Source organism: Capra hircus, chromosome 16 (genome assembly GCF_001704415.2).
Source record: "Capra hircus breed San Clemente chromosome 16, ASM170441v1, whole genome shotgun sequence".
Taxonomy (NCBI): Eukaryota; Metazoa; Chordata; class Mammalia; order Artiodactyla; family Bovidae; genus Capra; species Capra hircus.
The window spans coordinates 45,369,722-45,393,401 of record NC_030823.1 but is presented as its reverse complement, the minus strand read 5'-3'; the positions used below and the strand labels follow the sequence as shown (position 1 = coordinate 45,393,401).

Sequence of the window (23,680 nt, the reverse complement as noted above, 5' to 3'; positions counted from 1 at the left end):
GTCCATGAGGTTCACAAACTCAACTTAGTGGCTAAACAACAGGAGGATCACAGAGTGCCCTTGATGCCCCCCACCTGTGGAAGTTTCAGAGGCATGATGTCAGAGCCTACAGCTGTCCTTGTCCCTCAGCCAAGGGCCACAGCGTTTCAGTAATGGGAGTGGACAAAGAAGAGAAGTGCCTGAGGCCGTGTAAGGGGACCCCATCCAGCAACCCACACTCATGTGCCAGGGATAGGCTCTGAACAGATGATGACCAGACATAGAAAGCACATGAAGGGCTGAAATACTCTGCTCCTGGGGGACAAATGGCTTTCTGGATGACAACCTGGGACTAGCTATTAAAAAGCAAAATGTCCAGCACAGCCAATAAATGAAATTATTTTTCAAAAATGTAAAATGCTAATCCTCTTCCACCCAGTAATTCCACATCCAGAAATGTATTCTATAGATACTCTTTTCATAAGTCCACAGGTATAAGGATGCTCACTACATCATCACTTACAGGAGTGAAAAACTGGAAACAACCCCAAATGTCCACTCATTGAGGGTCAGTTTAAAAATTAAGTATATCAATACATATCAATATCATGAAGCCATTAAAGAGAACGAGGTGGACTTTTATACACTGCAGTTTTTAATGTCCAAAATATAGTATTAAGTGGAAAAAGCAACTGCATATTTTCCTCAATTTCATGTCAACATTTTTACATATATGTGCATATTTAGGTATGTGCGCTGTGTATATATTCAGAGAAAAAAAATCTGAAATACAATTGGAAATAACAGAAAATCAGAACTTATAGCTTCATCATTTATGTACTGTTTGAGAATTTTATAATGAAAATATATTACTTGCATAAGCAGAACAGGGCTTCCCTGTTATACTTCCTTTACTATCTGGTGGCTCAGATGGTAAAGAGTCTGCCTGCAATGCAGGAGAGCTGGGCTCAATCCCTGGGTCAGGAGAAGGGAATGGCAACCCACTCCAGTACTCTCGCCTGGAGAAGTACATGGACAGGTGTCCATGGACACCCCATGGGGTTGCAAAGAGATGGACACGACTGAGAGTCTGACACACACACAAGCAGAACAAAATATACACGCATACACATGCATGTGCATGTGCGCACGTGTGTGCCTTTTACATTGATATGCTGACTTACATGGTTTAAATGACCACCTTTCACTTGCATTATTGCAAAAGTGTTAGTTGCTCACTTGTGTCCAGCTCTTCGTGACCTCATGGACTATATAGGCTGCCAGGCTCCTCTGTCCATGGAATTCTCCAGGCAAGACTACTGGAGCGGGTAGCCATTCCCTTCTCCAGGGGATCTTCCCGACCCAGGGATTGAACCTGGGTCTCCTGCAATGCAGGCAGATTCTTTACCATCTGAGCCACCATGAAGCTTCCTGATTCTTTGTCATATTCTCCTCCTCATACTCCTCCAAATCCACTCTCCAAACTATCAAAAAGGATTTTCTAAAATGCAAGTCAGAAAATGCTACCTACTCTATTATAAAAATGCTTAAATGCTCATTGCCCCAAGGATGAAATCTGAATTCTGTAAGATGCTCGACCACCCTCTCTCTCTCTGGATCAAGCAGCATTTCTTTATACTCCCCACTTCGCGCAGCACCCACAAGAACCCACCCACCTCTCGGTCTTTCCAATGTGTGTCCAAATCATGCTGCACAGAATGCCGTTTCTAGCTCCTGCTTTTCTCTCTTCCTGAAATCAAACCTTTCTACCCATAGTCTTTACCCAACTGATACCACTGTATCCTTTCGGTGATGTGATTCCTTAAAAAAAATCCCCCAGATGGGTGTTATAAGAGGAACCTCTCTTATGTATGAATCCATTACTCCACAGTCACGTCGCTCTGTTTAATACACATCAAACTGCTTTTCAATTTCCTGTTTTCCTGTCCTTGGCACACAGTGTTAGATTCTAAAAGGACGGGCATTTATCTTGCTCATCACCACCAGCCCAGCCCCTGGCACAATGCCCGACAATTAATACAAGTTCAGTAAATATTCCGCCAAAGCTTGTTTAAAACTTGGAAATATAGCTAAAGCATAACTAGTGGTCCTATTTTTTTTCCCCTTCTTTGGCCACACCACATGGCCTGCAGGATCTTACTTCCCCAACCAGGGATCAAACCCACATCCCCAGCAGTGAAAGTGCAGAATGTTAGTCACTGGACTGCTAGGGAATTCACACCAGTTGTCCTTCAATATCAAAAACATATCAGTAAGGGGCTTAAAGACATAATCAGGGACTTCCCTGGAGGTCCAGTGGTTATGAATCCAAGCTTCCACTGTCGGGGATTTGGTTCAACCCCTGGTTCGGTCAGGAAACTAAGATCCCACTAACCTCATGGTGTGGCCAAAAAAATTATTAATTAATTTAAAAGACACAAACAAACTGAAGCAGCAGGGGTGGGCCATTCTCCGATGTCCATGTGGCAGCCATGATTTGGGGCTGTAGCCCACATCTCATACAAGCCTGGAAACAATTTCCCCTGCAGTGAGTGAGCCGTGATGGACCTTGAGTAAACTGGACATGGGTCACTGGAGGCTCATATATTAGCGTGAGAGGCACCTGTCCATTTAACTCTCTGGCCACCCCCAGCGGAGACCCCAGAATGGTAGGTAAGTTTCGCATGGGGGTATGAGCTAGAGGAAGGCTGTGTCAGCAGTGCAGACCCTTCCCAGGGAGGGGATGGCCCTGCAGGGAGGCCGAGTGGGTGCTCAGAGTTCCGTGTGACTCACTGTCTGCTTCCGAAATCTGTCTTGGTCCAGCCATGAGGGTGGGGGAGGGGTGGTGAGCAGACAAAAGTCAGAATGAGGGCTCTTCTGTGAGTGCTGAGAGGTCAGCAGCTAACACACCTTCAAGCCATTTTCTCTTTGGCCGGGAACAGGGTGTTTCCCAGGCCAGGGTTCTGACGGTGGGGTGCTGGAAGCCTATTTGAGCCCACACACACCTTTCCTGATTCCCCACTGCCAAAATGCGTCACGGTGTGCATCAGAAGTGAACCTACAAATATCGATGGTTTCGGAGGAATGTCGCAGCCCTACAAAGCTACAGTTGGGAGCCTGCCAGTGGGGACCCAACTTTAATGCACAAAACTGAAGGTTTGCAAGTCTGGGGGCTGCTTTCTCACCTACCCTATACGTCCCAGAAGAGGAAGCTGGAGAGCCTCCCCACCACAGGCCCTCCCAGCCCCCATCCTTAGCAGCCGCCAGTGGAGCAGCTCTTCACATGGGACCCTGTTCTTTCTTCTCTCAGGGGTCGGATGGCTGAAACCGAAAGCCTCCTTTCCCTACACCTAAGTCAGAGCTGATGGCCAACCCTGCCTTCCAGGCTTTCAGTTCATTAAATCAACCCTTAGGACAGAATGTGCGCCCAGCCTGCAGGAAAGGTTCTCAAATGGCCCAGGCGAATTCTGCAAGTGAGGGGTTATAACCAAGCCCCTCCAAGACCCACCAAATCCCCTTTTCTCGCTCCTCTTCAACCCTCCTTTCTGAATCAGAGGAAGAAAGTATACTCACCGGTTCCCGAATGGAGGCTGAGCCAGCTGTGCGGTGGAGACCCGTGTTTTGTCGGGACAGAATTCATGTTTGACCTCGGGTGGTGGCTCCTTGCCTGGCCCTTGAGCCACGTGCTAGACCCACAGTCTCCGTCCCTCTCTGCCCGGCTGCAGTCCCAACCCTGGAGGGCTTCTCCTCAACTCAGCCGCGATCTTAATTTCACCAGCTGAGTCGTCTGCACAGAAAACCACTGAACTCTCAGCCCTGCCAATCTGCCTCTCCTCCGACTCAGGCCCCCTGGGCACTGTATGTTTTAACGTATAGACACGGTGGCTGGGGTTTGCACCGTGTTTTCTTGCTGGCGGTTTCCTCTCTTTGGACTTTCCATCCGCAAGTACCCATGTGCTCCCTGGAACGCACTTCTCACACTGTTGGCTCCCTCGGCGGGGGCCTTCCCTTCTTTTCAGGAAAGCAGCACCACGAAGACCCTTCCCGGCTGGACTCCTCGGTGGGGAGGAAGGCCTGAAAGCTCGTGGCTTGTCCCTGCCGGGCTGACATTCACAGCCTGGTGACCAGCTCCAAAGCATTAGAAATACCCCAGGAACAGTCTGCTGAGCGCCACAGCAGCATCGGGGCCAGTCACCATGGCAACCCTTGGCTTCCCAGCCCAACACATTGTCTGCCCAGCTCGACTCTGTTAGCTGATTCCCAAGACTGCTTACTCAGCTCCCGGGATCTCCAGACTGGACCTGCTGCCCCTCTACTCCAAGTGTGGCTCCTTTCAGACTGCTCCCTCACCCCGCGGCCCACCCTCTGTCCTCTTCTTTCCCTGGCAAAGCCTTGGAACTCTTTCACTCGGCCAAACCTTTCTGGAGGCCCTGTATCACGTGGCTCCTCTACTGCACAGATGGGCCCCATATTTATCTTAGCCACTGTTCAGGCTCAGCCTGGCAGCCAAGTCTCGTTGCCTCTGCCAGGCCCCACCCTGAGGCCAAGGGCAGAGGGGCCAAGCACTCACTCAGGAAAAGGCAGTTACAGGCACAGACCCCCCACCTGCTGGCTGGCTTCCTTTCTATTTGTACTCTTCTGGGAACAAAATTCTTTTTCCTGCTAAGAGAGTCTCAAAGATAGTCCAGGAGTGATATAACATGTAACATACATCCTTGAGCCTGATGGATCAGAAGGTAAAGAATTTGCCTGCAATGCAGGAGATCGGGTTTGATCCTGGGTTGGGAAGATCCCCTGGAGAAAGGAATGGCAGAGGCACGACTGCGTGGCTAACACTTGGAGCCCAAAAAGAGAAATGAAGCTAACTCCCCTTGGAGCTTACTCCACTCGAAACAGGAAAAAGGTGCAGGCGCTTGCGGGGGCCACCCCTCTTCCCTGCTATGACACCCAGTTTCACTACCCCCTTCCAATGTTTCTGCCATTTCTTCTAAGCATTCAAACCATTTCCTGGAATAAAATGGTCTATCTATGTATGGAATAAAATGACACAAATTTACATTCTCAAAAATATTTATTGATACAGAAGTTCACATATAAGTGAAAAAAGCTGGATAGAAACCATACATACAACTGGACAAACAGGTTTGTGAAACATACAAACGCACATGTGCAATTTAGAAAAATACTGGGTGAGACAGGGTCACGGCGTCAACAGTGGTAACACGGCGGTGACTTCAGGATCGTTTCCGACACAGGTGAGCTGACTGCATGATTTTAAAAGCAATAGTGGGGCTTATGAAAAACTCCCAGGGGCAGGTGACGGGTGGGAGCCTGAGCAGGACCCATAGCAGGAAAGACGGTGCCACTGACTGGGGGGCCGTGGTGAGATGTTTTCAGACGCGAACACTGAGTTTCTGCTCCGACCCAAAGTGACTCTGAGGAACACAGTCTTCCTCCTGTCTGCTAGGATTTACAACCCAGCCAGAGACAGGCCACAGGCCAGGAGTTACTGCTAGGCCTGCTGTGGATGCATTTCATGCCTTCCTCATGTGGGGACCCCGAGAGAAGCGCCACCCGCCCGTCTTAAAGGTCACAGGCTCAAGCGAAACACCCCTCAAAGCTACACTGCCAGCTGGTGGCCCAGTCAGGACATGGACCTGGATCTCCACCATCACAGCCTGCTATGGTAACAGCCACACGGCCTCACCCAAATCTAAGGGAAAGAATGAGTAAACAATCTAAAAACCACCATCCTGCGTCACCTGGTCCTCACGCCATCTTCCGGGCAGAGACCTGAGTGTTCGCGAATGTGAGGACCTGCCCATTACAGGGGTCCTGGTATTGGCAAGGGGGTGCCCCTTGGCTCAGCTGGGGCCTCACCACATGTCCTCTCCACCCCCATATCCTCTCCAGTTGATCCCAAGGCTAACTCACCTACTCCTCTCCCCTTTCTCAATCTTCAGTTCTGCACTGGGGTCTCCAAGGACAAACTGGTTCCTGTCTCCAAGACCTACCTGGGGATGGATGGGAACAACAGAACTACTTTTCTTCACAAAATTAAATCAACCCTAAAACTGGAGGATTTTTTTCAATTTTTCATGTTTACCTGTCCTAAAAACAGGTCTGAAGAACTGATTTTAACAAACCACAAATTCAGTGACTGAGGGTTTCCATGTTCTAAGTCATATATTCCTTTGATGTTCTTAAAATAAGTTATGTACTGCTTTGAAAATCACACAGAAATGACTAAGAGTTGTTTGGTTTTTCACATCCCACTCGGCATGTGGGATCTTAGTTCCTCGACCAGGGATTGAACCCTTGCCCCCTGCCACGGAAGCACAGCGTCCTAATGGACCACTAGGGAGGTCCCAGGAGTTTTTGTCAAGCATATCTCCAACACAGAGCCCTCACTGGCCATCCTGAAGCAACACACACCGTGGGAATGACAGAAGCCTGAACCATCAACACTGATTATCCAATGGGCCAACACCCAGGATGTGTGCACGGTTGCCATTCTGACTGGCACACCCAGGAGCTGACCACAGGGCCGTCTCCAGCATCTCTAGATGCTGACAAAGGCCTCCAGGGGCTCCTCCACCATCTCCAGCCCTGCATGGCCAGCTGACCAATGGCTGACAGCTCCCTCTAGTGGCAACGCTGTTTTCCTTACCAATGGGGACTGACCGGCAACCTTAAAAGCCCAGGAGGAAACAGCCTACCAGCGAGACAGGATTCAATGAAAACGTGAATGACAGACCACCACCTTCATTCTTCCCAAGACTTACTGCTAAAGGCCTAAGCATCACTGTAAAGATACAGGAGCTTGTGAAGGAGGCAAAAAGTTGATGGTGGATTGACTGCAAAAGTCGCTGCGAGGCCAAGACAGAACTTGTATGTACAAGTTAAACTTAGATATAAATAAGATGCAACTGAGAAACTAGACTTCAAATCGGATTCTGGAGGGTGACAAGGGCTCTACGAGATGAGGGATCGGCCCCCAGAACACTGAAGACAATGATGATCAACACCTTAAATGGACGTAAACAGTAAAAACCCTCATCCTAACAGTGGTCCTTCGAGGTGTCCTGCTCAGAAGCTGGAATTCAGAGCACCAGGACGAAATGCTGCTTCTGTAGGCATCTCAGGGTCCTAAACGCAGACATGATGTGATGTGAACTGGCCGGCCTGTTTACCAAACCATTTCCAACCCTGGAGGTTAAAGAATGCTGACTCCAGGGAGAAGATGAAGAAGGAGGGCCCACCATTTCCTCTGAAGCCCCTGGGAGTCCAGCACCACCACCGAAACCAACAGCAGGAGCCGCTCCGCTGGGCCTTGGTCCAAACAGCCTGGTTTCCGGCTCTGCTCACTGTGCATTTTTCATCTCAGATAAAAGTCAATCAGGACAAACCGAGTTTTAAAGAGGCCCCAGGACAGGCTTCCTGGGTTTGAGAGCATTTTTTCAGGGTAAAAGTTTTCAGCATCCGATTTTTAAAATTGAAGGGCTCTTGAGGCAAACTTTTATCTATGAAACCTTGAATAAATTTAACACCAAATATAAGCATAATCCTCAACCCATGTGTATGGAAGAGGCTGGGGAGCATCCAGTGAGCAGGGCTGGAAGCACCCCCGAAGCAAGGACCACAGGGCAACTCTGTACCCTTCTATGTTCTCCATCCCACCAGATGTCCTGCTTTTCCCTTTGAGACATTTCTGTGGCCCGGTTTCTCTATTTTTACCCAGATACCAGCAACCAGGTCCTTGAAACACTTCATGAGGAATCGACCATGTTCTGTTTCAATGGTGCACGAACTCGTCCCTGCTTCTTGATTCCTTCAGAAAACGAAACAGAAGACTAGGGAAAACCTCTGTCATGTCGATTAAAGAGTATACGTACTCTAAATGCATCCATGAGCTACGTAGGAAACACTGCAGTTTGCTACGTAAGCACGCTGTTCTGTTCATGGTCACAGAACCCCATCGTCCACTGATGTCAGGCTGGAGATGGTCAAGCTTTCTGGGAGGAAAGTCCTTCCTGTATTAAGAACATCAGTATGTTTTTCGATAAAACTTAGGTTTGGGATGTCCTCTCTCTTTATACGTTGCCCCACTTTCTCTTGCTCCAATCTTCTCTGATGCTCCAGGAAGCTTAAAATTATAATCTGTCGTGACATAAGGTATGGTCCCTTCGAGCCCACCCTGAAATGGAAACACAGAGAAAACATGTGGGGACACTTAGAATCTGGCCAAGATGGAAGACAGTATTAGATCGCTCCTAAGATCCTCAGCTCCCCCTCCTTGGAAGGGCCCACTTACACTTCAACCCCCCAAACATGTCCAACAGCAAGAGATGGGGCTCTCTCTTGAACCAACAGGTGACAAGGGGGACACCGGCTGCCTCCTCAGCTGCCTACAGGTCCTGCCGTTTGGTTTGGGGCCACATGGATGGCCTTGGCCAATGTGACTTTCCATGACCTTCCCACAGAAGCCTCTGAAGACTATCTTCAGAAAGGGTCACCCTGGGGTCACTACCTCTGTCCTTTTTCTCCCACACTCACGCCTGCGATGACGGCTCCACCCAGGGCTCCTGCCCGAGGTGACGGGGACTCACGCCCCAGACCTTCAGGCCATGCGGACATGTCACCTGGCCTTGTCCATCTCTACGAAGGAGTATAAGCTTCCCAAACAAGAACCTGCTCTGTGACTCCCGCCCCAACTTCAGGTCCGCACTTTGCCATGGACATGGCCAGCGAGCTCCAGGGCTGCACACACCTGGCTCTTGAGAACACACTGTGGGATGGACACGGCTCCAACCAGCAGACAGTTCACGTGTCTCAGCTCCTCTGGGGGCACGGGAGTGAGGATGTGGTAAAGCCTCTTCTCCATGTCGATCCCCCTGCAAATACCTTGAGGACACACAACACACAAGATCATCCTCCCCACCACTCAGAACTGCAGAACGGCTTATGAGTTTTCTAACGTCCCTGGTGCTACAGTGGAAAGGAATCCACCTGCCAATGCAGGGGACATGGGTTCCATCCCTGGTCCAGGAGGATTCCATGTGCTGCAGAGCAACTAAACCCGCGCCCCTCAACTCCCGAGCCCCTGCGCGTGGTGAGAACAGATGAGACTGAGGAGTCTGACACTCTGAAACCAGAAGGCATCAGGCTGGTGTGTGGACTATGATGAACAAAACAAAGAGGTGCCAAGCAGGACACAGGGGCCTGACCCAAATACAGAGTGAATCTTTCAAGGACCATTCACGGTCAGTGCAGGGTAGGAGGAGTTGCGGGCGGAATGTCAGGGAACGGCTGATGGATCTATCAGGACCTCAGTGTTGGAGTGAAGTCCTAGATGCCAGAGAGACAACTAAGCAGAAAAATGACTGGTAACACGAGCTTGGAGCTCTGGCACTGTGCTCGAGAGCATGTACAGAGGTCAGCCTACAATGGACTGAGAGCCGCAGCAAACATGTCAGATGAGAGGGAGGCCCGGCCAGGCCTTGAGGACTCCTGTGTTTCGAGGAGCTGGCAGGACAAGCAAATAAGAACCGCTTCCTTCCTGCCCCCCACCCCCGAGGGCCCACTTCACAGAGGACAGACAAGCTCTCTGACCACTCCAGGCAAACGACAGCAACAAGGTCAAGCCCCACCAATCTATAGCTGCTCAGGTGGGTCAATTTGAGTAGGTTTACACTCAGATTTTCCTCTCAGACTCACCAAACCCCACACAATCGCAGATGGGACTCTGGGCAAGCAGGATGGGCCCGCTGGCGTATCCCCTGACGTCATCCAGGATCTTGCAGAGCCCAACCCAGCTGGCGTTCACAGCGTACAGGATGTGGGTGGGAGCCACGTCAGCATGGATGATCCGGAGCGCAACGGCATTGAAAGGGACCTGGAGGACACACACGCACCCCATCCAGTGATCTGACTCGAAATACTCCTTGTGTTAGTAGTTTCTACAAGTTGATGAGTCATCTATCTGAAGTTTTATCTGCCAAACTGCCCACCAAAACATATCTAAACGGAATGGAAATTGTTTAGTGTTTCACTGCTTTAGACTGCGAACCGAGGAAAATTACACAAAGCTCCTGCACACCAACAACACTTGCTAGAAATCTAAACTGAACGCCTGCAACTCTGCCTAAAGAGACACATGAGATGCGAACTCGGGGACGCCCGCATGAGCGGAAGTTAGGAGGGAGACTGAAAACTCATCACCAACAGGTCTCCGGGTGGAAGAAAGTAAAAATCCACAGAGTGAGGAGAAGCCCCCTAAGGGAATTACTGAATTAAGAAAAATGGACCACCTTCCTGGAGCACACAGTAAAGGACTACCTTTAACATGTAACTCTCTGGGTAACTACAAACTTTTAAAATAGAAAAGCATTTTGTTAAACATTTTATTTAGGCTTCAAAAACAAATGTGAATTTGTAACAAATGGCAGTTTACATTACTGCCAGATAAGTTTCAAGTCCAGTTACAGAGCATCACCAATGAGTATAAACTGGAGCAAATCACCCAAAAACTCCACTAAACCAACTGCCTTGGGTTCTTCAGTGGAGAGGGCTTGGAAGCCTGGGGCCAATCTCACCACTGGACTTGGGCAACATGACGCTGCCCCTCCACCCCACACTCCCTGGTCACAGCCCCTGCCTGTGTGACCTCTGCCCAGCATCTCCACCTGCTTGCCTACACCCAGTCTTCTAGCTATAAGCAGGGTCTGTACCAGCACCTTCCCCACAGGCTCAACAGAGCGTCTGGCCCACTGTGCGCTCAGCACTGCACAGGCCATACAGCAGAGTGAGGGCTCTGGTCCAGAGTCAGGCCACCTGGGCACCAGCCAGTCCCAGCCCAGACTTTCCTATGTCCTATGGGCAAGCTGAATCTGCCCCTAGCCTCAGTTCCATCATCTGTAAAGTGGGGACAATGACAGGGCCTCAGGACAGCACAGCACAGGGTGGGCACTTAGAAATAATACCTGATGCTATTCGATTCTTTCATCATCTGGGACCCTAATACTATAGTGGTTTCTTCCCAAAACAGTCCTTCAGAGATTGGAATCCACGATGCACATACTTTAGAGCTAGAATCAACCTGTGACAATATATCTGAAACACGTTACGAGCGCTCTCCAGGCACGCGCATTCTACGAGGCCTGTCACCACCACTCACAGCCCGAGTCACACACAGCCAGTCAGCAGAAGGGCGGAGCTGGGCTGCAGGGTGTGGTCACAGGGCCACCTCTGGTATTAGGCAGAACATTCCTGGTCAGGATGGAAACCAGGGTCAGCCCCTCTGGAGGTGGATCCACTCCCACTGGATCCCTCAGCTCCCGACTGTAAAATGGGCACAGTTGCCACATCAACACCTCAGGGCTGAGGATGACACAAGTGAAGGGGTGTAAAGAGGGGAGACGGGCACACAGGAAGCCAGACAATCCCCCTGAGAGCTCAGGTTACCTGATAGGGGGTCAGACCGTGTAAGGCACGCAGTGGCTTCGGCACTGGGGGCTGCAACTGGCTCAGGTAACCCAGCACCGCCAGCTCACGAAGGACTCTATTATGTGATTCTCTGAAAAGTAAATCAGAAGAAGGTGAGAGGCCTACCTCCCGCTCCGAGACAGGGCCCACCTGTCCTGACACAGCCCACGTCCCAACCTCGGGACCTGTAGACCTTGCCTCTCCATAAACCCACTGGAGATCCTTCAGGTCAAAGCTCCTAGAGGGGCAAGCAGATCTGGAGGCCAATTCTGGGCATTTCCACTGGGAAAGGAACCATTCGGAACAGACCTGACTCTTCTCTGTAAACGGGTAGCTCTGACAGAGACTGGAAAGATTTTAGGGGACTGACCCCTTTGAAGGAATTGAGGACAGAAGGCCTTGTCAGACTGAAGAAAATGGAATTCTCCAGCCATGATGGTCTGCTTACCTATTCCTGGACGTTTTTCCAGTCACAAACTCCGACTTTACGAATATCAGCTTGTATCCTGTAGACATAACTGGACTTTCTTTTTCTTCGTCAGCAAACTCCAAACTCTCGGCAAATTCAGGCAGGTGGAAACCTCTGTTTCTGACTCTGGACCTGCGTCTTGTGTACAAGCCGTCCATGTCGTCCACGAAGTCAGGGGTGAGGTCCGGCATGTATTTACTCCGGTCCGAGCTAAATTGGACGACGTGGCTGGGCGACAGCAGGCGGATCAGGTCAATAAGGAGCAAGAGACCCTGGTCTGAGAGAAAGCAAACGACAGAGCCCCGTCATTGCACCTGGGCAGTGATACGTACCCATGAGAGGCTGAGATGAGGAGCCTCCTAAGGACCGGGCTTCAGCACTGACGTCTGAAAGCCACACACGCACCCGTTCCCATCACCCAACCCTTTCTGCCAGATGCGCCTCCATGGACTTACCTGCCACCCAGCCCATGGTGTTGATGATAAGAGGGGACTCTCGCTTGTAGGAGCTGAAAACATACTTTATTACCTCAATATAGTTTTCAAAGTTGTTTTTACAAGAAGTTTTCCCATAATAGACCATTTTCTGGGGCGTCCTCTGGTGGGTGAAAGGTGGTCCTAAGAAGATAAAGGTGAGAGTCATTAATCCATGAGAACCTAAGAGGTGGCAAGGGTTATGGTCCAGCCATGATCCCTGACGAAGCTGCTCAGGAAATCTGAGCCCATGCGGCCACTAGGAATAGCTATGCTCTCACTTTTGGAAATCTAAGCTTTCAACTTCAAACAGAGACACGCCTGCATTTATACACAGTTAACCCCAACTACGTCCTAGTATGGCCATTCATTCAACAAACATCTACCGGACATCTACTGCATGCTGGGCATTGTTCTAGATACTTAGGACACATCTGTCAACAGAAAAAACACCCCCACAGGGCTTACACACAATAATTAATAACAACAGTAATCACTTGCCGGAATGCAGTACTTACTATGTCCTACATGTGCTACACAGAGTCTCTAGTTTTCATAAACCCCTATGACACAGGTAGTATTTACTTTCTCGATTTTTACAGACGAGGAAGCTGAGAAAGAGATTACCTTGACCAAGGTCACACTGCTAGTAGGGATCAGTGGGACTTGAACTCAAGCAGTCAGCTTGAGAGGACACACCCTCATCACAACAGCAGTCTGTCCAGCCCGAGTTGCTTCCCATCCCCTCTGGTCAGGGCTGCGGCCAGGGCCAGCACACATGGCAGGCAGGTGACCAGGACCATGTCGCAACACAGTCACAAGGGCCTTGGTTAGTGTGGCTGGTGTGAGGCCACCTAGGGAAGAGCCAGTGAGGCGCCCCTCAAGCTTGGAGTCAGGGGACCTGGGGCAGCCCACAACTGAGAGTGGCCTGCATGGTCTGGGGACTGAGCAAATACAAAGGGAATGAACAAATATATAAATACACTGAGAATAACTGCAGCCAGGGTTCTCACCATTGGAAAAGGAGCTGATAAATGTGGAAGGGGGAAGGTTAACTAGGATGCACCCTGGGTGTGAGATTAGACTCGGAATAATCACCATTCCTTGCTGGTCCAATGGTTAGGACTTTGTGCCTCTACTGCAGGGGACCGGGTTGGTTCCCTGGTCAGGAAACAAGATCCCAAAAGCCATAGAGATTGGCAAAAAAAAAAAAAAAAAAAAAACGAGAAAAGAATGATCAGTGCAAATTCATGGCTCTTAATAAACAGAAACCTATACAAAGACATGAAGATATGTATTTACATATGTGTGCACAAATACGCACACATATTATGTATGTACATATATGACATGTATGGGTTTAAGTATATGTATATTCCCTAACTGTCCACCAAGAGGCTTTGGAAGCAATGACACCCAGAAGAAAACGAAAACACCACACCTAGTTAGATCAGAAAACACTATTTTAAGCAACTGATCAAAGCTAACGTCTCTGTTAACAGGAAAAACTGACAGCATGTTGGTACAACACAGAGATCACAGCGTCACTTCTAAATCTAAATATGGGAAAACCCACAAATGTACTCTTCAAACTGTTAAGGTCACAGAAGATTAGAAAAGCCAGATAACAGTCTCCATATTAAAGAAGACTCAAGATTTTTAAGTATACACTGGGCCTACACAGATGACTGAGACAAAATGGACAAAACCAACTAACTATACTATGGCAATGTCACTGTCCTGATTTTGGTGGCTGTATTATTTATGATGATCTATCAGTGTCCTTGTTTTTAAAAATATGGTAGAAAGGGGAAAAAAATTAAGTAGAACAGAGAAAATGTAAAAAGAGGAACAACGAAACCAGCTAAAAGAGAGGAATTCCCTGGCGGTCCAACGGTTAGGACTCTGCGCTTCCACTACTGGGAGCCTGGCTTTGATGCCTGATTGGGGAATCTAAGATCTCACAATCTGTACTGCATGGCCAAAAACAACAACAACAAAAGATTGTTTAAAAAAACCCCACACACACCACATACACACACAAAAAACTTTAAATAAGAAAAAACAAAAACAAACAACAAAATCCCATAAAAATCAGTTATGTTCCTACATACCAGCAATTAACAATCTGAAAAGGGAATCAGAATAGCAATTGCATTTACAATAACTAAAGAATAAATCCTTAGAAGTGAATCTAACCAAGGAGGTAAAATATTGCTTAAAGAAATTAAAGATGACATAAAAAATTAGAAAGACATTCTGTGTTCATGGATAGGAAAATGTTAATACTACCTCATCTACAGATTGAATGCAATCCTTGGGACTTCCCTGGTGGCCCAGTGATGAAGATTCTGCTTCCACTGCAGGGGCGTGGGTTCAACCCAAGGTCGGGGAACTAAGATCCCACATGCCTCGCCATCCAGTCAAGTGAAAAACAAGACTGAATACAATCCCTATCAAAATTCTAACAGCCCTTTCCCCAGAAATGAAAAAGCCTATTCTAATAGTCACATGGAATTGTAAAGGGTCTCAAAATGACCAATCTTGAAAAAAGAATAAAGCTGGAGGATCCACATTTCCCAATTTTGAACTTCTTACGAAGATACAGTAATTAAAAGTGTGGTACTCGCCTAAGGGCTATGTGTATGTAAACCAATGGAATAAAGAGCACACACACAAAAAATCCTTGCGTGCATGTGCTTCCCAGGTGGCGCTAGTGGTGAAGAACCCACCCGCCAATGCAGGAGACATAGAACTGCAGGTTCCATCCCTGGGTTGGGAAGATCCCCTAGAGAAGGGCATGGCAACCCACTCCAGTATTCTTGCCTGGAGAATCCCATGGACAGAGAAGGCTGGCGGGCTACAGACCATGGGGTCGCAAAAAGTCGGACATGACTGAAGCAACTCAGCATGCATGGATGTATGGGTGTGGTCAGATGATTTTCAGCATGGGTGTCAAGACCATTCATTGTGGAAAGAACAGATAGTGAAAACTGGACATTTGTGTACATAAGGATGAAGTGAGACCCTTTTCTTGTGTCAAACACAAAATTTAACTCAAAACTGATCAAAGACCTAAGTGCTAGAGGTAAAACTTGCAAAATTCCTAGAAGAAAACATTATGGAAAATCTTTATGAGACTAGATTTAGTAACAACTTCATGGATGATCCAAAAAGCATAGGCGGCAAAAAACATAAAAATTAAGAACTTTTGTGCATTGAAGGATATTATCAAAAGCAAACAAAATGACAAAGTATCTGCAAATTGCATATCTAGCAAAGAATTAACACCCAGAATATATACAGAACTCCTAAAACTCAACAAAAACAAAGAACCCAATTCAACAGTGGGCAAAGGACTAAAATAGCCATTTCTCCAAGAGGCTCAACACTGTTAGTCATTAGGGAAATGCAAACCAAGACCAAAAAGAGATTACTTCCATCCACAAGAAAGGCCATAATCAAAATAACAAGTATTGTTGAAGATGTAGAGAAATCAGAACCCTTGTGAATTACTGATGGCAACGTAAAACAGTGCAGCTGCTATAGAACAGTCTGGCAGTTTCTTAAAAAGTTAAACATGACCACTCGTGGGTGTGTATGTATGTGTGTATATATATATATCCAAAGGAATTGAAAGTGGTGGCTTGAACAGATAGTTGTAACCAATGTTCATGGCACCATTAGTCACAGCAGGCAGAAAACTAGAACCAATACAGGGGCTTCCCTGGTAGACCAGTGGTGGAATCTGCCTGCCAGTACAGAGGAGAGTTTGATCCATGATGATTCCACATGTCGTGGAGCAACTAAGCCCTGGCACCCTAGAGCCTGTATGCTGCAACAAGAGAAGCCACCAAGATAAAAAGCCTGCCCACCACAACAAAGAGTAGCCCCCACTTGCTGCAACTCAAGAAAGACCATGTGTAGCAATGAAGACCCAGCACCATCAAAAATAAATAAATAAAAAGTTAAAAAGATAGACAAAATGTGATACACATACATTGGCATGATTTTCAGCCACAATAAGGAGTTAATTTTGATATATGCTACAACTCAATGGACATGAGTCTGAGCAAGCTCCAGGAGACGGTGAAGGACAAGGGAGCCAGGCGTGCCGCAGTCCATGGGGTTGCAAAGAGTCAGATATGACTGAGCGACCAAACAATATGAACAGATCTTGAAACCTTATACTTAGTGAAAACAGCCTGACACAGGAGCATAAGTACTGCATGATTTCGCTTAGATGAGGTGCCCAGAACAGGCAGATTCACAGGGAGGGACAGGCAGCACACCAGAGGTCCTCAGAGGCTGGAAGGGGATGCACTGTTATTTAACAGACACAGCATTTCAGTCCAGGACAAGGAAAATGTTTTGGAGGTAGACAGTGATAATGATTATCCAGCGCTTTGAATGTATTTGATGGCACGGTACTGTACATGTATCAATAGTCAAAATGATAAACAACATGTTATGTACATTTTTTATTAAAAAAAGCAGCATGGAACTCTGATTTGGATTCTGAAACATAAAAAGGGTATTAGTAGGGTAACTAATGGATTTTGAAAAAAACCTATAGGTTAATAGTATTATATCCATGTCAATTTCTTGGTTGAGATCATTGTGTAGCATTATGTAAGATGCTCGTATTAGAGGAAAGTGTTTCTAATTTACATAAAATAAAACGGATGGTAGTTCCATTTATTAAAATAGAACCCTAGAAAGGTATCATTGGGTTTTTAGGGGTGTTTTTTTGAGACCAGAGGAATTCTTATGGGAAGACCGTAAGTTTCATGGGGAGATGTGTTCATTTTTTTATACTTTATGCTTCTGTACTCTGATGCTCTTGCATCATTACTTTTGTACTGTGTAAAACCAAGACATTTAAGCAATGCAGAATACATACCTAGAACTGGTTCTGTAATATTAAGCAAAGAAATGCAACCCGGAGGAGTAAATTCTGTCTGCCCCAGATCACATTCCAAATAATCAACGCAGGATATACTGAAAATTTAAAAGAAAGAAATCTTAACTCGTTTCATTTACCGTGTCCAAGGCAAATCAGAACATAAAGAGTTTACGTGACACACAGGCATACCCCACCCCACACAGCCTTGCAGGCAGAATGCTCCAAAGATGACACTAGCATAGAGAAAACATCAGCGAAGAGAAAACGGGATGCAGGCCTGGCTACAGTGTCCATTCACTATATGGATACAACTCTGCCTTTCCTCAAACTTTATTTTTTAAATACGACAGACTTTATCCCTGCTCTGACTTTCTGGGTTTGGACAAAAACAGATTCTGAGATCAACTGATGGCTCTTGTGAGCTCCCCGACAGGCAAGGTGGGTACACCTGGGAGTGCCATAGCTGCACCCCCAAACGGTACAACCAGGAGGCCTCCCTCAGCTGAGCGGCTTTGCACAGAGTTGTATGTCATCTCCACAGAGGAGCTGAGATGCATTCCCATCTAGCTTCTCAAATCAAAAATCCTACCTCCTGCTGAAAGTCTGGCAATATGTCACAACAGGATTAAAAACACTCTTACCTATTTAACAGCTGGTTAATGAGGTATCTATTAAATGTTGACTTTCCAATGTCCTGGCAGCCACAAACCAGAATGACAGGGCAGCTGTCTGCTTCTTCTGGAGGGGAAAGAAACATTGACCCTGACATGAGCCATCGTCTTTAGGACTCTGATCATTAACAGTAATCCTCTGAGGCTCTAGCGGATGAACGCTAGACTACATCAGTTTGTATCACTCACCGCTAGAAATGCTCACTAACTCTTCCACAGCTGCAAAGGCGCTCTCCGTTAAACGCAAGCCGGTTTTTTTTTTCTCTCTTCTAATACCCACAGATCTCAAGGCAAAATACTCAGAGTTAATCTGGAAAGTCCGGACCTGAAAATAACAATATAATGTACTTCTTTGACTTTGGTTCGAAATTAATAAGCCTCAAATAGTTGTGAGCTACAAAAGATAACTTTGGAGACTTCCTTGGTGGTCCCGTGGCTAAGACTCCATACCCCCAATGCAGAGGGCTCGGGTTTGATCCCTGGTTAGGGAACTAGATCCCACAAGCCGCAACTGGGACTTCACATGCCACAACTAAACATCCTGAGAGGTGCAACTAAGACCTGGTGAGGCTAGATAAATAAACATTACAAAGGAGAAAAAAGATAACTCTGATCCTCCTTTTGTCTCACCTCTCAGTTGATTCTCAACTATCAATCACTGAAGGCAAAATAAGAACATCTTATAAAATGAGATAATCTAAAGGTTACTCTCTGCCTTATATGAAAATATAATTCCGGAATGTACTAACACATGGGCATGGGGGGCAGAGGAAGTTATCTAAGACAGATCATAAGGAATCTAAATAGTGGTGCTTGAGTAAGTTGCTGGAAAAAAAAAAATCTGAAAGTAAGTGAAAAAGGAACAAGTTTGATCACAGCACCTGAAACACTCACTGTCAGGTGGGGTCTCCATGTCCACCTCTGTGGCCCTGCCAGGCTGCTAGATTCTGCACTGGACTAAGTTCACGTGACCGTAGGAGCCCATGCATCATCCTGCCCGCATTTCTTAGCTTCTCCTTCCATGTCAAACCCCCGACCCCTGCCTACTCCCTATGCCCCCACTCAGCAATACCCGGATCCATTTCACAGAGTAAGAGGAAATAATCAGAAGAGAGCTTCCGCTTGCTCCATCCCTGTCCTGGGCATTTCCTCCAGCCACTTTCAAGGAAGTGCCTCTGCTCCCAAGGCCAACAGACCACACAGACACTGGAACCCCTCCCTCCATCCTCTCTCCACAGCACCATCAGCATGCTCTTCTGTGGCTTTTTCCTACAAGCTGTGTTCAAGCATGTGGTTCTTTCCATCCATCTGAACAAAACCCAGAACTCTCTCGACTAGGCTTACTCTTCCAACCTGTTTCATCTCTTTCTTCCCTTTATAGCTAAACTCTAAAAGCAAAATTCCTAACCACTGAACCCTTGAGCTCCTCCTTCCCCAGCTCTTGATTCCATTCCGATCAGGCTGGTCTGCTCAGCAAAGCCATGAAACCACCCTGTCCAGAAGGTGAGCCTGCACGCAATTCCCTTCTCAGGCTTTATCTCACCATCAGCAGCGTCGGGTGCCCCCACTTCCTTCAAAGGCTCCCTGATTACACTCACCTGCTCTCCTTTAACATGAGCACCACCACTCCTCAGTCTCTCTGTTGCTCCTCAGGCTCAGACCTTGAACTTCTCATTCCTACCTGCATCAACTTCTCGGTGTCATTATCCCATCTCATGGACTTTGGAACCCTATTCTGTTAAGAACAGATACTACACTTGATCTTAGTCCAAAGACCAAGAAGCGATGGAACCCTATTCTACTGAAAGCACCCAAATTTACTTTTGAAACCTCTTCTCTGGGCTTCCTGGGTGGCTCAGTAGTAAAGAACCCTCCTGCCAATGCAGGAGACATGAGAGACACGGGTTTGATCCCTGGGTCAGGAAGATCCCTTGGAGGAGGGCATGGCAACCCACTCCAGTATTCTTGCCTGGAGAATCCCATGGACACAGAAGCCTGGTTCTAGTCCATAGGGCTACAAAGACTCAGACACAACTGAGGCGACTCAACACACAACCATGCACACAACCTCATCTCTGAATTTGACTCACACAATTCAACAGACCAGCAGGAATCTCCAGTTGGATGTCTAAGAGGCATCTTTCAGCTACAGACCTAAATCTCCTCCTACAGCCCCATGTCTTGGCGCACTCAGACAGTCCGGTCAAAAAACCTGCTGCTGCTCCCTGATTCCTCCTCATACCTCACATCCAGTCTGATGTTCCTATAGATTTGGCTCAATTTACTAGCTCATGGGAGACAATTTTAGGAACCAATCTGACTTCAGGAAATTAATAGTAAGGGCAGCAAAAATTTGGAAATGAGGAAAGGGAGAGATGGGAGAGTGTTAAGTACGCTGAAATTACTGAGAATTTAGAGAAAATTCATACTGTCTCAAGTTACTGAATCAAAATATAAAGATAACCATTTAAAAAATATAAAAAACCATTTAATCAACTATAGCAGAAAATGGTGACTTTATCTGGGGAATGAAGCTAAGTGGGGTAGAAGAGACAATTCTTCCGATATATCCTTCTATTGACTTTTTTACTGTACACGCGTGTTACATTCTGTATGACTTATAGCACAACAAGACAGACAGATAAGACTAGGGGCACTCTACATAGTCATCTGACTGTTTTGGTGAAAGTAATGAGGAAAACTCTGAATGAAAACTGGTTCTACCTCTTGTACGAAAATGTAAGATAAACCTGGATGGCTGATTATGAAGTTCACAGTGGAGGTTTTCAGACGTTCCAGCAACACGATGGAACACAGAGGAGAAAAACTGCTCATCAAACAATATCTGTCATCTGTAAAGAGAGACATAAGCTGCCTTAGAAACAGAACTCCATCAAACACTATGCCTTGCGGGACTTTCCTCTCCTCTGCTAAAGTCCACACCTTTTGAGAATAGGAATTATGTATGAGAGCCTTTTTCAGGAGGCCATACTGCATGACAGAAACACACCTGGATGGAGAAGTCAATCCAGGTTTGCTACCTAAACACTGTGTGGCCTTGGGTGACTTTCCTCATCTGGGAAATGGCAAAAATAGGTTCACTCTCCGGACCTTGGTGAAGGTTTAAATACATATAATAAAGAGTGCAAGTTTGGGGCCATAGTAAACATCTAAAAATTATTCGCCTTGGGTCTTCCCTGGGGCTCCAGTGGTTAAGACTCCATGCTTCCACTGTAGGGAACATGGGTTCTATCAAGGGAACTAAGACCCCACATGCTGCAGGGTGCGGACAAAAAAAAAAAAAAAGTTTTTGCCTTATTATGATATATCCTCAGTAAGTCACTCAGTTCTCTTCATTACCTTGGTTCAGATAAGGTCTGAGCAGAACTCGGGCTTCTCTCTTCATCTCCTTCTTGCTTTTCTCATGCACTGAATAATGAACAGCATTGATGGTCAGGCGAGAGTGGGTATAGGTAGAGAAGACATTTTGGGCAGGCTGGCCTTGGCTGATGGTAAAACCAAACACCTGCACCTGGCCATAGAGGCAGGTCACACGACAGATCCCACTAAAAGTAAAGCCCTAGAAGGAATGAAAAATGAAAGGAAGAAATAAGGTTACAGATTCTGTTACCAATGACAGAAAACTTCTAAGATTTTAATTGGCTCTTCAGGTTATCAAAAGGAAATGAATTAAAAAAAGAGAGAGAGAGAAATTGCTAAGTAACAGAATAACTTGTAGGTAATGATGTAGTATTTTAAACTAATAGATTAAAATGTGAATACTTTTAATCTAAGATCATATCCTGGAGCAACCAAAGGGACAGAGTCTGATGCACACTGACCCAAGGGGGCCCCCTGAACTTAGTTCTGCTGTTCTCAAGGCTTCCTGTCCTTACAAAGCTACAGTGCGGGGGACCTCCCAGACCAACATCCAGGTGAAGGGTTTGACTGCTGGCTCTGCTTCCACTTATATCTTTCCCGCAGGTTACTTATGCTATTTTCTGTTTCTTTCTTTAAACATTCCTAGTGGTAATGACTCCATAGAGCATGGAGCACTAAATGAGTTCAGATACAGAGCCTGACATTTCTGAGCACTCGATAAATGCAACCTATTATTACTATTAAAGTCCTTCCAGCCCCAAAGACGAAGAAAGCAATGGCACCCCACTCCAGTACTCTTGCCCGGAAAATCCCATGGACGGAGGAGCCTGGTGGGCTGCAGTTAATGGGGTAGCTAAGACACGACTGAGCGACTTCACTTTCACTTTTCACTTTCATGCATTGGAGAAGGAAATGGCAACCCACTCCAGTGTTCTTACCTGGAGAATCTCAGGGACGGGGGAGCCTGGTGGGCTGCAGTCTATGGGGTCGCAACAGAGTCGGACACGACTGAAGCGACTTAGCAGCAGTAGCAGCAGCAGCCCCAAAGACCTAGAATTCCCTCAGGAGGATCCTTGTTACCCTCTGTCCAGCACCACAGCCCGAGGAATGCGCCTGATCCGCAGCCAGAGTACCCTCGGGGGAAAAGGGCCTCTCCCAGCCTGCAGCTCCTGGGGCTGTGTCCCCATCCTCCCGCGCTGCCCGCCCGGCTCCCCCGGCGAGACCCACCTGCCCCAGCGGCAGCAACAAGACAGCGCGGCCCGAGCCAGCTGGCCGCACTGGCGGGATGGGGAGGATCGCAGGACCACTCGGGACCGGGTCTTCGGCCGGCTCGGGGCTGGAGGCCCGCCTGCGGGCCGAGGTCTTCAGCCTCTGGAGCGCCGCGGCGCCGGACACCAGACAGCCGCCCTGCAGCCAGTCCGCGCCGGCTGCCTGGGCCTGCAGCAGCCGTCGCCGAAGCCGTCTTCGGCTACGCCAGCGCAGGTTCCGGAGCCGGCGGCGGGGCCGGCGGCTGAGGATGAGCTGGGGCCGGGCCTTGCGAGCCCGCAGCCACGTGTGGCGGGAGGGAACCCTCTTGAGCAGCAGTAAGGAGTCCGCCATGCTGGCTGCCGGGGCCGGTCGCTCGAGAATCTCGCGAGATCCCAACGCTCCGCCCCGCGGCCCGTCAAGGGTCTGGAAGGCGCGGGCGCCCCCTGCCGGCGGTCTTGGCGGCGCACCCTGGCCTCCCCAGGAGCCTGTGTGGCTCAGGCCCACTGGAGGTGGTGAAACCTAGGGACAGCCTGGGCGACACTTGGCCGGGCAGTCCCAATGAGAGCCCCATTTACATTATGCAAAAGCCTCACCCCGGCTGCGTGGAGAGGGAAAGTCAGATACCCCAAGTCCAGGGCCACTCTCCGGAAATCCAGCTAGGATTTCCCCGCCCGCTCCCCCCGCCGCCCGCCCGGTGACTGAAAAAGCTCCAGGATTGAAGTTTTAAACAAAACCGGTCTATTTGCATACCCTCCGTTTGCATGCATTTGTCTTTGAGCTGAAGGGAGCAACTGTGTATAAGGAGGCTAAATGGGGACAATTTACGCAGAATTTCAATTTCAGGAGACTGAGGATTGGGGTGGGTCACAAGTATAACTCAAAGCCTTGCCTCGTTCGGTAAACTGAGGCCCAGGTAAACGGTTATAAAACCTGCAGCTCGTTGAGAGCAACCTTTCACACTCTGTTCCACAAGCCCCCCCGCCCCTCCCCAGGAGAGAAGCTGATCCCCCCTCAAATCCCTTTCTGAACCAGGTGATGCCACAGGCACCAGAGCAAGGACAGAACCCAC

At 47.9% G+C, this 23,680-nt stretch overlaps 2 protein-coding genes across 3 annotated transcripts in view; both read right to left on the bottom strand.

Moving 5' to 3' along the window:
- PLEKHG5 (pleckstrin homology and RhoGEF domain containing G5) overlaps positions 1-3,744 on the bottom strand; it is a 50,462-nt gene extending 46,718 nt beyond the window's left edge. Inside the window, exon 1 of one of the 2 annotated variants that reach the window (XM_018060421.1) lies at positions 3,553-3,744. In XM_018060421.1, the coding sequence (XP_017915910.1) occupies positions 3,553-3,619 (67 nt within the window). In that variant the 5' untranslated portion in view covers positions 3,620-3,744. The remainder of the gene's footprint in view (positions 1-3,552) is intronic. The other variant, XM_018060420.1, reaches the window with a different exon arrangement.
- On the bottom strand, positions 5,032-22,972 carry NOL9 (nucleolar protein 9). The gene is made up of 12 exons (XM_005690832.3): positions 22,591-22,972; positions 21,343-21,562; positions 20,707-20,834; positions 18,172-18,307; positions 17,953-18,049; positions 17,309-17,406; positions 12,388-12,549; positions 11,912-12,209; positions 11,443-11,554; positions 9,697-9,874; positions 8,750-8,883; positions 5,032-8,176 (listed from the first exon to the last, which is right to left on the bottom strand). The coding sequence occupies exons 1-12, from the start codon at positions 22,960-22,962 to the stop codon at positions 8,027-8,029; spliced, it is 2,085 nt and encodes a 694-aa protein (XP_005690889.2). The 5' UTR covers positions 22,963-22,972; the 3' UTR covers positions 5,032-8,026.

Coding starts and splice junctions, on each gene's coding strand:
- NOL9 (XM_005690832.3), bottom strand. CDS start 22,962: ATGGCGGACTCCTTACTGCTGCTCAAGAGGGTTCCCTCCCGCCACACG. Junction 18,308..20,706: donor CTTACATTTTCGTACAAGAG/GTAGAACCAGTT, acceptor TGTTATTTTCAG/GTCCGGACTTTCCAGATTAA. Junction 11,555..11,911: donor GGAAAAACGTCCAGGAATAG/GTAAGCAGACCA, acceptor TTTACTTTTCAG/AGAATCACATAATAGAGTCC.